At 50.3% G+C, this 13,355-nt stretch overlaps 1 protein-coding gene across 3 annotated transcripts in view; it reads right to left on the bottom strand.

The window, feature by feature from the left end:
- Scn5a (sodium voltage-gated channel alpha subunit 5) overlaps positions 1 to 13,355 on the bottom strand; it is a 96,714-nt gene that overhangs the window by 21,038 nt on the left and 62,321 nt on the right. For 2 of the 3 annotated variants that reach the window (XM_075964168.1, XM_075964170.1), the window contains exons 17-20: positions 11,428 to 11,868; positions 9,931 to 10,092; positions 6,532 to 6,652; positions 5,641 to 5,795 (exon numbers count right to left, since the gene is read on the bottom strand). In XM_075964168.1, coding sequence (XP_075820283.1) covers positions 5,641 to 5,795; positions 6,532 to 6,652; positions 9,931 to 10,092; positions 11,428 to 11,868 — 879 coding nt within the window. The remainder of the gene's footprint in view (positions 1 to 5,640; positions 5,796 to 6,531; positions 6,653 to 9,930; positions 10,093 to 11,427; positions 11,869 to 13,355) is intronic. The other variant, XM_075964169.1, reaches the window with a different exon arrangement.

The following is a 13,355-nucleotide window of genomic DNA, read 5'->3' as shown; positions in this document are numbered from 1 at the left end:
TTTGACATTTTAGAATATATACATGATATATCTAATCTTTAAAATCTACTACTGGGTCCGGTTTGCATTTTACCAGGTATATGCTCCATTATTTCTAAGTATGGAGTCTGAGGTCTGAAAACTGGTGTGTTTTCTTTTCAATATTCTGGAAGGTTTTGTAATCAGCTTTAATGTTAACAGAAATAATATATATATTCTCCATTTTTCCCCATACTTAGTGGTGATATTTTGTTTGTGCTCTAACAAAGAAAGCTTGCCTGAAGATCAGAGGGTGGAAATAGCCACTGGTTAACCATGTAGGCCAGGCAGCAGTGGCAGACGCCTTTGATCCCAACACTTGTGATCTCATGCCTTTGGTCCCAACACAAGGAAGTGGAGATGGAGACAGGATCTGGCCCCTTCCGGCTGAGAATTCAGTAGAGGTAAGAAGTCTCTCTAGTGGCTTGCTCCTTTCTTTCTCTGATCTTTCAGCAATACCCCCATATCTTTGCTCTAGCTTTGTATTATTAAGACCAATTAGAATTCGTGTTGCGTTACATTAGACTATTTTTTATATTTTTATTTTTAAAAATATTTATCTTTTATTTACATATGTGAGCATTTTGTCTGAGTCTGTGTATGTGCACCATGTGTGTGCAGTGCCCACAGAGGTCAGTAGAGGGCATTGGATCCCTGAAACTGGAGTTATGGATAGTGATGAGTTGCCACGTGGGTGCTAGGAACCAAACCTAGATTCTCTACCAGAGAAGTGAATACTCTTAACAACTTAGCCATTCCCTTGGGCCCTATTTTATTTTATTTAAGATTGTGCATGTGTGCATGCACGTGCATGCATGAAGGTACCCATGGAAGCCAGAGGAGGGCATCAAATCCCTCTGGAGTCAATGTGTTTGTGCAGTGCCCACCATGAGGGCTGGGACCCAAACTCTAGTCCTGTACGAGAGCACAGATGCTCTTAACCACTGAGCAGTCTCTCTCCAGCCTCCACATTAGAATATTTTAAATAGCAATGAAATTATTTTCTTCTCTCAGATTTTGAGAAACTCCATCCTAGGAAATATGAGAACTTAAGTTACCTAGTGATTTATGACTCTGTTTTCACAGAACTAGCTATAGAATTTTATGCCAATCTGCTATTTATTTTCTAATTCATAAATTTAAATTTGTATTTCACTGATCACATCCTTTGGTTTGCTCAGGATTGCCTTGTTCTTACATTTCTATTTTTTAAACAATTTTATTGACTGATAATCGTGTGGGAGAGGGGGTTGGTGTGCTCTGGTGTGTGTGTAGCTCAGAGAACAACCATATGGCGCTGTTCTCTCCTTCCACCTTCACGTGGGTTTTGGGGAAGGAACTCAAGTTTCCAGGATTGTGTGGCAAGGACCTTTAACTGCTCAGCTATGTGTCTGGCCTTGTATTTCTAATTCCTTGAATCAAACAATTAATTGGTCACTCAAAAATCTTGAAAAAAAACCCTTGATGTTGTACAATATTAGTTGAAGAGGTGTTACATTTGTTGATGCTGTGGAACATTTGTTTAATGATGCAAAGATGTGCTGCATTCTTTTATGCTGCATTTGTTTAACTCTGAGAAGCTCTGCTACTTTGCCTGTCTAAAACACCTGATTGGCCTAATAAAGAGCTGAATGTCCAGTAGCAAGGCAGGAGAAGGATAGGCGGGGCTGACAGGCAGAGAGAATAAATAGAAGGAGAAAAAGATAAAAAGAGAAACCAAAAAAGGAGAAGGAGAGAGGCAGCCAGGGGCCAGCCACACAGCCACGCAGATAAGGCAAGGAAGGAACACAGAAGGGAGAAAGGTAAAGCCCAGAGGCAAAAGGTAGACAGGAGAATTTAGTTAAGAAAAACTGGCTAGAAACAAGCCAAGATAAAGCTGGGCATTTATAAGTAAGAATAGGTATGCATTTATTTTTGGGAGCTGGGTGGTGGGCCCCCAAAGAGTCAAAGAGTTAAAAAAAAAGCCAACTATACCTTGCCAATAGGATTCAGCAACAGATTTAAGATACTCATTATATCAGGTATACCCTAAAGTGTCTGAATGGTGCCTTGTTAAGAAATCTATTTATGTGAACAAAACAAAGATTTTTTTTAAAAAAACACATAATTATCTCAATGATTGTGAAAATGCTTGTGAAAAAACTGATAGAAAAAAATTCTTAATCTATTTTCATTTACTGATAAAAATGTCTCTAGGAATTGCCCTCTGATTGCAGCATTGGCGGAATCCCACACGCTATTCTCAGCATGTTCTATCCAAGTTTGCCACCCCACAGTGTTTTTCTCATGTATGTATGTATGTATGTATGTATGTATGTATATATCCATCCGCCTGCCTGCTTATCTATGTGTGTATGCATGCATGTATGTATGTATGTATGTACCTCCCTTGCTCTGTCTCTGTGTTGGGGATCAAAGCAGAGTTTGCATACTCTAGGCAAATGCATCCTGGCCTCTAGCTTTGGTATCTGTAGCAGCTTCTTCACCTATAGAATTGTCTTAACAGTGGTGCTCATTCCACAGGGCTCCTGTGATAATTAACTGAAATTAATATTTATAAAAGATTTAAGACAGTGCCTGGCACATACTTCTATCTATCTGAGTGTTAATTATTTTTTCACTTTTTAAGGGTCTTTCGCTGCCTTGTTCCTTCTACCCGTCACCACCCTGTCAGGGGGCAATCTGCACCCTCGCACTTGAATGTTCTTTTCTGCGTTCCCTCAGTGATTTTTTTCTTTAGTTTTAATTGCTCTGCAATCCCAAGCAATAATCATAATAGCTGTATTTTTTATTTTAGAAAACAATTGTATTTATTTTCCTGTGTATGGTGTTTTGCCTGCATGTGTCTGTCTGTGCACAGCTCACATGTCTGGTGCTTACACAAGATGGAATCACATCCCCAAGATCAGGGTTACGGGCAGTTGTGAGCCACCCCACGTTTGTGGGGGAACCAAAATTCCTCCGAAGAGCAGGAGACAGCTTTTAACTGCTAAGCTGTCTCCCCAGCTCCAGTAGTTGTATTTTAATCGTAGGATGGGGCCTTCATTGCCTTATTTCAAGCTTTTTAGTTTGAATTCAACATTGTTTAATATTAACAAACCAACAAAAATGCCCTGATTTCTGTTGTCATGTCTGTTAATAGACAGAAAATAATTTGTTCTGAGAAAAGAAAATAATTCTATTGCTATTCAAAATGTTTTAATGCAGGCAGGGGCTGGAGAGGTGGCTCACCGTTTGCAAGCATGCATTGCTCTCATAGAGGACCAGAGTTTGGTTCCCTGCACCACACTGGGTGGCTCCCAACCACATGTAACTCCAGGGGGATCTGATGCCCTCTTTTGACCTCTATGGACACCTGCACGCAGACACATACACACAGTCATGCACAGAAAGATGCACACATACATGTGCACCACACACACACACACACACACACACACACACACACACACACACAAGATCTTCATTGTTAAGTGGACTGGATCTAAAATTACCACAGACACATCTCTGGCCACATCTGTAAGTGTGTTTCCAGACAGGACTAACTGAGCAGTTGATCGGCTCACTCTGGAGTAAGTAGCATTATTCCCGCAGGTTGGGGGGAAAGAGAGAAGGAAGATAAAGCAAGATGAGGGAAAAAAGTAACCTCTCTGCTTCCTGATCAGCCCAGATGTGGGTAAGCAGCCTTGTGCTCCAGCTACCGTGCCTTCAGTGCCTTCCCAGTCACAATGAACTGCGCTCTGACGTGGTGACCCTAAACCAGACTTCCCTCCCTTAAGATGCTCTTGGTCAGGTATTTTGTTATAGCAAAGAGAAAAGCAACTAGCATACACCCCTAATGCAAAATAAAATAATAAAATAAAATCTAAAACTTCTTGAGAGCTGATATAACACCAAATTTCAAATTTTGTACATTTATGGAATTTGCGTTCAGGCTACTCAACTGGTTATGCAAATAGTCCCAAATGACCAAGCCTCCAAGATCTGTAACACTTCTGGACTCAAGCATTTTGGATAAAGGATATTCAACTAGCTTAAATTTTGTTTCATGTTTAGTATTTCTGAGTCACTTTTTCGTACAAGGCTGATACTTTTCAAGAGCAGAGTCCTTTTCCTTTTAAAAAGTGAATTTTATCCAGTTACATTTATTATTAAAATACGCTTGTGATCTTGCTTGGCTGTACTGTTTTATGTTTTCTATACTTCCTTGTTGCTTTTTTTTTTTCTTAAAAATCTCTGTTTTCTTTTTTTCACCCTCAGCACGTTGGAAGGGATATATGGTTTGCTTTCTCTTAAACAAGCTCAAACCTTTAAAATAACACTTGCAGACTCCTTTTTTCCCAATATATCACTGACATGGTTTTTTAGCAACAGTGCTTGGCTGTCTACACTGATTAGATTCGCCAGATGCTTGCCAAAACTCCTCCTCACTTTATGCCAGCCTGAGGTTTTCCTGCATCGCCCAGACTAAATGGCTCTGGCTGCCCTCGTCGGTGGCTGTTTAAAAACAAAACTTGTTAACATATTGTCAAATCATACTTCTCTCAAACCTACGGAGACTTGGCTCGAGCTGCCCATGGTAAAACAGCAGGCAGGCTGCAAGTCATGGCTCCAGGCCCACTCTAAAGCAGGGAGGGGGAGGGGCGTGCCAAGTGCTCCCTAGGAGGGTTCTCATGTTGCCAACAACACAAGGGTTCGCTCAGCTCCCCACTGCCTCTGGATTATTCCCATCCCTCTTCACCAGCACCTTTCAGAACCATCGCCAGGGCTGGCCCATCTCTTTGTAGAAGCCCTACAGGCTCAGAGCAGTGTGTTGCAAGCCAGGTGGGGAATTTCTGGAGGCTCTCACTGCTCCTCCTTGCCAAGCTCCAGTGTGAGCCTCTAGGTGGCTAACTCCAGGGAGTCTTCCTTAACTGCCCCAGCTCTTGGGTTGATCTTTGATAACTCAAATCTGCTGAATCTGGTTTCTCCAACTACAGTGGAAGACCCTGAGGCCAGAAACACAGAGTGCTTAGAAAAAAAAAAACCTACTAAATAAATGAAAGGTCAAGACAGCTGACCTGGGAATCCGACTGCCTGGGGACTTAAGGCTCTTGAATGGTGGAGCTTTGGGTAAGCAGCTGGTCTTTCCACAGAAAGTGTGCCCTACACGGTTCTGCCAGTGGCCCGCGGAAGGCATGGGTCATGGCTGTAGTCTAATGGCCTCTCAGCATGGCAGATGCAAGGCAGGTGGACGATTTCCAATGTGGGAGGCTGAAGAGCCAGAGAAAATAATCTCCCTTTCTTGGAACAAGGCAGTGGGCTGGACACAGGGCATACGCCAGCCCTCTCGCCTGGCCTCCGTACATGCTGTGGGTGTTAGGCTCACGAGCCTGCCCAATCCCACATTCCCAGGAGGTACGAGCACCCCACTGCTTTAGATGGAAGCCTGGCCCGGCTGGAGGCCACTGAGCCCGGGACCCCGGTTTCCCTTCCCAGCACCCAGCTGGAGGCCATTGAGCCCGGGGACCCCGGTTTCCCTTCCCAGCGCCCAGCTGGAGGCCATTGAGCCCGGGGACCCCGGTTTCCCTTACCAGTGTCCAGCTGGAGGCCACTGAGCCCGGGGACCCCGGTTTCCCTTACCAGCGCTCCACTGCTGAGCAGGATCATGAAGATGATGAATGTCTCGAACCAGCTGTGCTCCACGATGCGGTAGCAGGTCTTGCGTAATCGCCACCAGACCTTCCCTGGGGCCTGTGTGGTGTCCACTGTGCAGCAGGGACAGCGCCGGACACAGCCTGTAGGGGAGGGTGACAGGGCCCGTGAGCACTTGGGTCTGACGGCAGAAGGTTGGTTATTTGAGGGAAGGACTGAGAGAGAAGGGTTGTGACAGTGTAGTACGAGGCGTGAGGGATCACAGCGTGGGGGGACTCTGGGTGCTCTCTGCAGAGCCACAAACTCAGCAAACGCTCTGTGCAGAGACTGGCTGGACTGGGCTGCGGCAGGGCTGGTGATGGCATGGGGGTCAGCCCGTTCCCCTCAGGAAACGAACTCTGGAAACACTTCTCTCTCACAATGTACCTCATCTTTGCAATGTCTGAGCCTAGGGAGTGGCAGAGCCCTAAGTGACAGCCAACATTGCAGCGGCACGTGATGCATTCCAAGTGTGCCTGTCGACACGCTGCAGATGTGATGCGAAACCACAGCTGCACTCCAAATGCGCCCGTTGACACGCTGCAGAGGTCAGTGGCCAACATGGCCATATACCACCCCCACAGGGGTAGAAGGGAGAGTCCTAGCTGTGGGGCATGGAGGACCTGGGTTAAACCGGCACCACAAACACGAGGCTATCACCCTTTAGTGATGCTGTCCAGTCCTGCACCACGGGCCGACCCACTATGACCCACATTGCAGGGGACTGGTAAAGGAAGTCTGACTTCAGCTCCGGGGTGAGGCACGGCATGTGGAGGAACTCCTGGTCCCCCCCCCCGCCGTCCCCCTCGGGTGTGGCTGAGGCTGGGGGCTGCTCAGTACCTTCAGTGAAGCAGTCTTCTGGGTCCTTGACATCCTCGCCAAGGTCTGGGATTTGCTCCAGGAGGTCAGCAGTGTTGGTCACATCAGCCGTGCTGCCCTCTGAGTAACTGTCCTCAGGGGCCTGTGGGAGAGGAGGCGGGATGACCACGAGCCGAGGACAGCCTCCAGCTTAGCACCTGGGGGAACCTAGGGTGGGTCCAGACACTTCTCACAGAGCCCTTAGTGAGGATGGAGTGAGTACCTGGCTTCAGGACGCTTGGGTGTGTGGGTCTGGTCTACTGGATTGAGGGCTGGGATGTGGGAGAGTGAGGAGCTTTGGGAGAACTCAAGTAAAGAAACTCTTCTAGCTTGGACAGGACAGACACGGTGGGGAAGACAGCAGGAAGCCCGGTACACAGACACACATCCTGAACAGAATCCAAACCAAGACACAGGCACACAGCAGCAGGTCAGACATGCAGAGAACATGCCAACAACAGCCCATGCTCCCTACCCAGCTTGCATAGGTGTTGGGGTGGAGGCAGAGCCTGGGGTGTGTCTGAGAAAACACTGGAAACTTCCCTCCCTGGCACTAAAGCTTGACAACCTGCTTGGTTCCCAGGGAGGCTCTAGGTTAACAGTTCCTGACCTGAGGGTTGTGACTCCTTTGGAGTTGAACCACCTTTTCATGGGGGAAGGGGTCACCCAAGACCATCAGAAAATACAGATATTGATGATTTGTTCTAACAGTAGCAAAACCACAGTTAATGAAGTAGCAACAAAAACAACAATTTTAAAAGAACAAACATAAACAATTATGTTTGGGGGTCACCACAGCATGAGGGTGGCAGAATTAGGAAGGTTAAGAATCTCTGCTCTAGGATATCAGATAGCGTGTGAGCGGCTGGGGGTAATGCCAGCATCTGTGGGTAGGGAGATCACCCTGCGCTAACACGGTGAGCCCTGTGGCTTAGCTGGCCCCTCCAGAACAGTTTAGCTGAATGGCCAGCCTGGCAGTTACCACAGGCCTTGCGGAGGGACAGCACAGGAGTCCAGCTTGAGGCTCTGCAGCGCCCCACTGGCCCAGGCTGAACTGCTCCTGAGAACCTGCCTTTGGCCTTGACCTAGCTCACTTCATCTGCTTCTGGTGTCCCTCCTGGCCTCTCTGGGGAGCACAGCCCCCACAAGTCCCCGTCCCTACCTCTGCTTCTGGGGAACAGAACTTTAAGACCAAAGAATCAGAAGGCTTCTGTGGAGAGAGGAACCCCCACCTGCTTCCGCCCAGTCTCACTCCTGTCTCAGCTCCTCAGCTGGCTGCCTCAGGCAGGCCTAGGCGCAGGCTCTTGACTGAATGCCAGGGCCTGACTGTGTGGCTTCCACTGCCTTCTTCCCCTTCCTTGGATGAGTAACCATGCCCATATCTCTGCCTCCTGCTTTTTTTTTTAACTTCTGAGGTTTATGGCAGTAAAGGACTAGGTCTCAGGGGAGGAAAGAGCCTGCTGGAGTGGACAGAGGGTTGGGGCTCTGTCTTGCGGTCTCCATGCTCTTGAGGTTACACCAGGCAGGGTCTTGCAGACACAGAGCTATCAGGCAGGAGAGCAAGTTCTCAGGATTCTACTGCAGGAGGTAGGAAGCCTCCCTTTCCCGCTTCTCTCTCTTCTGAGAAGGGTCTTGGGCAGCTCGGGCAGCCTCGAATTCACTGCACAGCTGCTGCTGACCCTGAGCTTCCAATCTTCCCGCCTCCAGCCACGGGTCACCCAGCTTGTGTAGTGCTGAGGATCAAACCCAGGGCTTTGCGAGTGGTAGGTGAGCATTCTACCAATCCAGCTACATGAAAAAGTCCTTCCCCTGGGAACATCCTAGCATTTCTCTCTCCCTTGTCCAGAACCATACACATCTGAAGGGAAGACACCACAAAGTTCCGGGTAATTTCCCACTCCCTCCTGAGGCTTTGTATCCTGAATCCTCCAACTTCACATGATGTTAAGTGTTAGACCACCCAGGGAGGGGGCTGCGACCTGCAGTTGGGACATGGTCCGCCAGGGACTCACGCTTCATGACTGGCCATGATGGTGAAGCATCCTAGGGCCCTTCCTACAGGACCAAGATCACAAGCACTGGGATGCAGAGTAAGGTCAGATTCAGGAAAACAAATGGCACCCAGCACTCTCTGAACACATGGTTCCCCTTCCACACGCCTGAAGCAAGTGAGGCCGAGTAGTGTGGCTGGCCATGGCACAGGTCCCTGGGCTTGGGGGCTCAAAATGCATATGTGCAGAGGAGCCAGGCAGGCCACACATGCAATCAGGAGGGTGATGTTAGAACAAACCGGAAGGCTCCAGCCCGAGGCTGGGGAGTGGCTGCCACCTGTCTACAGCATGGCAGCACCACTCTCAAGTTTTCAAGCCAAACAAGAGATGTGGATTTTATTTCATTTTTAAGAGAAGCGCTCCCAAATGTACTGTAGAATGTTAGTTTAAGATGTGTTAATTTATGCTGTGGAAGGTTTGTTTAATGCCAAGCTGTGCTGCATTCTTTTATGTTGCATTTGTTTTATTCTGTGAAGCTGTGTTACTTTCCCTGCCTAAAACACCTGATTGGTCTGATAAAGAGCCAATAGCAAGGCAGGAGAGAGAAATAGGTGGGGCTGCCAGGCAGAGAGAATAAATAGGAGGAGAAATCTAGGAAAGGGAGCGAGGAATGAGAAAAGGAGGAGAGGAGGATGCTGGGGCCAGCCACAGAGCCACACAGCCACATAGCTAGCTATGGAGTAAGAAGGAAAGAAAGACATATAGAATAAATAAGGTAAAAAGCCCAGAGGCAAAATGTAGTGAAAGAGAAACAGGGTATTTTACATTAAGAAAAGCTGGCTAGAAACAAGCCAAGCCAAGGTTGGGCTTTCATAAGTAAGAATAAATCTTCGTGTATTTATTTGGGGGCTGGGTTTCAGGCTCCCCCAAAGAGTAACAAAACCAACTGTACAAGCGGTGGTAGTTAATTCAGAGTAAAGCCTGTTAGTGGCCACAGGAAACCTTGATGGCAGGCTGGGGTCCCCTCTCCCCTTTTAGCTTTTGCAGGGAAGAGGCAGCAGGTGATCAACGCAGCCAGGACTGTACTCTGTGAATTGGGGAGTCACAGGACAAACACTTGCCAAACGGCACAAGAACACAAGAACAGAGTGCGAGGGGAGGACGAACACACGGGATGGAGGGCTTAGTCCTGCCTCAGAATCCACAACTTTCCTGTGGTCTTGGGGTGGGTACCATCTCTCCCTGTTGGGACACTGGTTTACCACCCTCCTCTGCCATGGGTCTCCATACTGCCTATGACACTGACTGTGGTTCCCCTTAGCAAACGCTGAGCCTGCGCTGTGGCCTCTCACAGCCTGGCTTTGGCCACAGCAGCAGAGCCCACTGTTACCTCACTGCACCCCGGGGCCCGGGGATCCGCTTCCCGTTCTTGCTGCCAGTCTGCCTGAGACGTAATGGCCTCAGCTTCAGAGGACGCGGTCTCTGACACCTGGCTCCAGGCCCTGGGCTCCTGAGCGGGCTCTTGGCCATCAGACACAACCTGGGATTCCTGCTGAAAAGACCCCATGAGAGCCTAAACAGCCAGGCAGAGGGTCTCCAGGGCCCTGGCTTTGTGGATTTCAGTCTCGGCCCACTGCTTCCTGGCATCTTCATGAACCTCCGTCTACTAAAGACCCTTCGTCAGCTGACTTTGGTTAGTCACTGAGAGGTTCTTGACAAGTACGGGTAAAGGACCCTTAGCCAAAGCTCAGCATAAACCACTCCTCTTCAGACACCCTGAAAGGGTGTGGCTGGACCACGAGGCCCTACGAGTGCTGTCACCTCTACTCAGAAGGCCGTGCTGATTTCTCAAGTCCCCAAGATACTCCAGTTTGCTGGCACTGATTCCCACAAGTCACACACAGACATGTGTGCAAGCATTCACACATGTGCACGTGTGCAAACACAGCACACACACATACACACACACACACACACACACACACACACACACACGCGCATGCACACACTCATGCGCGTTTGTGCTGTTTCCAAAAGAAGGGGAAAGGGAGAAATAGGCAGAATTCTGCTCCATCTCCTGTGCAGGAGATACTGGAGACTGTGGTCCTAGTACCCCACCCTCCCACCCTCCCATCCTCAACCACGACGGTCACCCCCCACTCTCCCACCTTCAACCATGATGGTCACCCCCTACCTTCCCACTCTCAACAATGACGGTCACCCCCACCCTCCCACCCTCTACCACAAATGGTCCTACAACTTGGCTAAAAGAGCCAAGACAGGACTCAGGCCATCTGAGGCAGAACCACGCCTAGCTGGAAAGGGCCACTAACATGGAAAGGAACCACTAGGTATGCTTGACCCAGGGGCCTAAGGAACGGCCATAGAGCCCAGCTCAGGTCAAGGGAAACCTGAGGGGCAGACACTCTGTTTTGGCCAGACTCTGGTCCCAAGTGTTAAAAATAACAGGTTTGGAGATAAGATAGTGCTGTCCCTGACACCTTCTGCTCAGGGGTGCTTATTTTTAAATCTCAGAATTAGCCTCAGGCATGGGAGGAGGGGAGGGGCAGTTGCGAGGTCACCAAGCCATAGCCCTCTCTCACCCAGACACTTGTCCCTGCTCGTCTTGGTGCCAGACAACCGTTAGGGTCGGGGGTGTGGTAGACAGAGGCTTTGTGAAGGACGCCTGTCCATGCCTCACTTTCCCAGGGATGAACGCTGACTAGTAGGGTGGGTGGACAACAGCTGGACACGGACCTTTCTGAGAGGCCAGCTGTTGTGGGGCTGGCCTGTCTTCTCCCACCGTGCCACTGCTGAGGTAGTCTGGTTGAGGCTAGGAGCTGTCTCTGTATAAGCAGGTGGCTGCCCCGTCAGGACACGGGCTTACCTGTTTGCTGGATTCTTCGTCGGAGCCAAGGCTGTCCTCTCCATCCTCCTCCTGGTCGTCGGTGTCTGATTCAGCCATGGCAATGGGCACACACACGGGCTCCGAGTCCCCAGGAGTGCCCTGACCGGGTCGCTGGTCTTCCTCAAATCGTGTTTCCTTGCGGGCTGGGGGCGCCTTCTCGCCCTCTGGGGGTGGTGGGGACCTGGGGGCAGCGATGCAGCTGGGCAGCTGGCTGTGGGTGGCAAGAGCCACCGGTTTCTTGGGTCGCCTCCGCAGGAGCCCACAGCAGAAGTCCCAGGTGGTCCGCTTGACAAAGCGCAGACCCCGCTGGATGCGGGCCAGGGCCAGCTGGAGGTTGTTCATCTCCCCATCCTCGTCAGGGGCGGTGAGGTTGTCCGCACTGAAGGAGCTGAGCAGCAAGGCCAGGAAGAGGTTCAAGACCTGTTGAGGCAATGGGTCAAGTTCACCCAGGCTCTGCTGAACCATGGAGGGGAAACTGAGGCCCTAAGAGACTCTGAATACTGCTGACGGCAAACAGAGGCACCGGGCCCTGGGCTCTCACCTACCCCTCTCCTTCTCCTGCATATGGGAGCTTCATTTACAGAAGAAAAATGAATTCAAATTCTTCCTGCCAAAGGCTCAGACAACCAGAGTGAAAACCTTCAGATCCGGGCCCCTTGTAGCTCAGGGTCAAGGAGGGAGCTATAGATGGCAACAGGGTGGGACTTGCCTGGGGAAAGAGTCTTAACCAGGCAGCAGCAGCAGCCTCCACAAGGGCCTTCTACCTCCCTCTTCCCCTCTGGCCTTTGGACTAAGTAGGTGGGACACAGTGGGGTGTGATGGCCCAGGGATCCTTCCTGGGAAATGGGGAGTCAGAGACAAGGCAGAGGGCCCCCAAAGAAACTACTCCAACCTCTAAGGGCTTCGAAAGGGCTGAGTCTGTGGGTAAAAGGGAAGTGATTAGCTTTGGCTCAGCACAGAGCGGGCTACAGCTGGGCATGTGTGGCTGCTAACCAAGCAATCTGCCCATGTCTTAGGATGGTCATGGCACCTTTCCGTGTGAGGGTCACAGGAAAGGGAGCAGAGAAGGCATCAGCATTCAGATGTCCCAGACCAACTGTGTGGCGTGTGACAAACCTGAATGGTGTCATGGGAAAAGGTGTACTGCCTAGCCCCACGGAGGAGAAATGAAGACGGCACCTTCTCTCAGTCCCCAGGAAGGAGCTCAGCGGAAGAGGCCCTTGAGCAGGGTGACCAGATGCATCGCTCTCTCAACTCTTCGGGGATGCACCCTGCCTCAGGGACTCCGTATCTGCCAGAAAACTGGGGGCGAGCATTCTGAGGAAGGTGAGGACCAGGCCTCTGTAAGAAGCCACTGATGAAGAAAGCAGCATCCGCTCCCATGGCCAGCAAAGGCTGAAGGTGCTTTCTGTCGACTCTGGAGAAGTGACCACCTCTGACACCTGGCCGCCTTTTCCATGTCCTCACCAGGGACCGGGGATTCAATATTAATCAAAACTGCTGTCAAGGCTGACCTCTAGCCTGGCCCCTGGCCTCTGTTCCTGCTGCCCACAGAGGGTCCTCCCTGTGGCCCATATCCCTCACCCACGCCACACAAATCCAGACTCCCTAAGAGTCCTGGGTCCAAGCTCCAGGCAAGGCAGGAGGCCTTGCCTACCCACGCAGGACCCAAGGGCCTCCCGTCTCCAGCTTTGGAAATTCGTTCTTCTGGGGCTTCCCCGTCAATCACGTGTGGCCCCGGCCTTGCCCATTTCAGCAGCAAGCTTGCTTCCACCCACGCAGCTGGCCCCAGCAGCGGCCCAGTTCCCAGGCGAGGCGGCAGCGTGGGTTGGCAGCTTCCCTCCTCCAGAGCCTCTAATCTTCTGTCCCCAGGCAGATCCGCTCAGAAATGGCAGGGCTCTGGTGAG

The sequence above is a fragment of the Microtus pennsylvanicus genome, chromosome 3 (assembly GCF_037038515.1).
Source record: "Microtus pennsylvanicus isolate mMicPen1 chromosome 3, mMicPen1.hap1, whole genome shotgun sequence".
Taxonomy (NCBI): Eukaryota; Metazoa; Chordata; class Mammalia; order Rodentia; family Cricetidae; genus Microtus; species Microtus pennsylvanicus.
The sequence above is the reverse complement of the archived record's forward strand: the minus strand, read 5'-3'. Positions and strand labels throughout refer to the sequence as shown.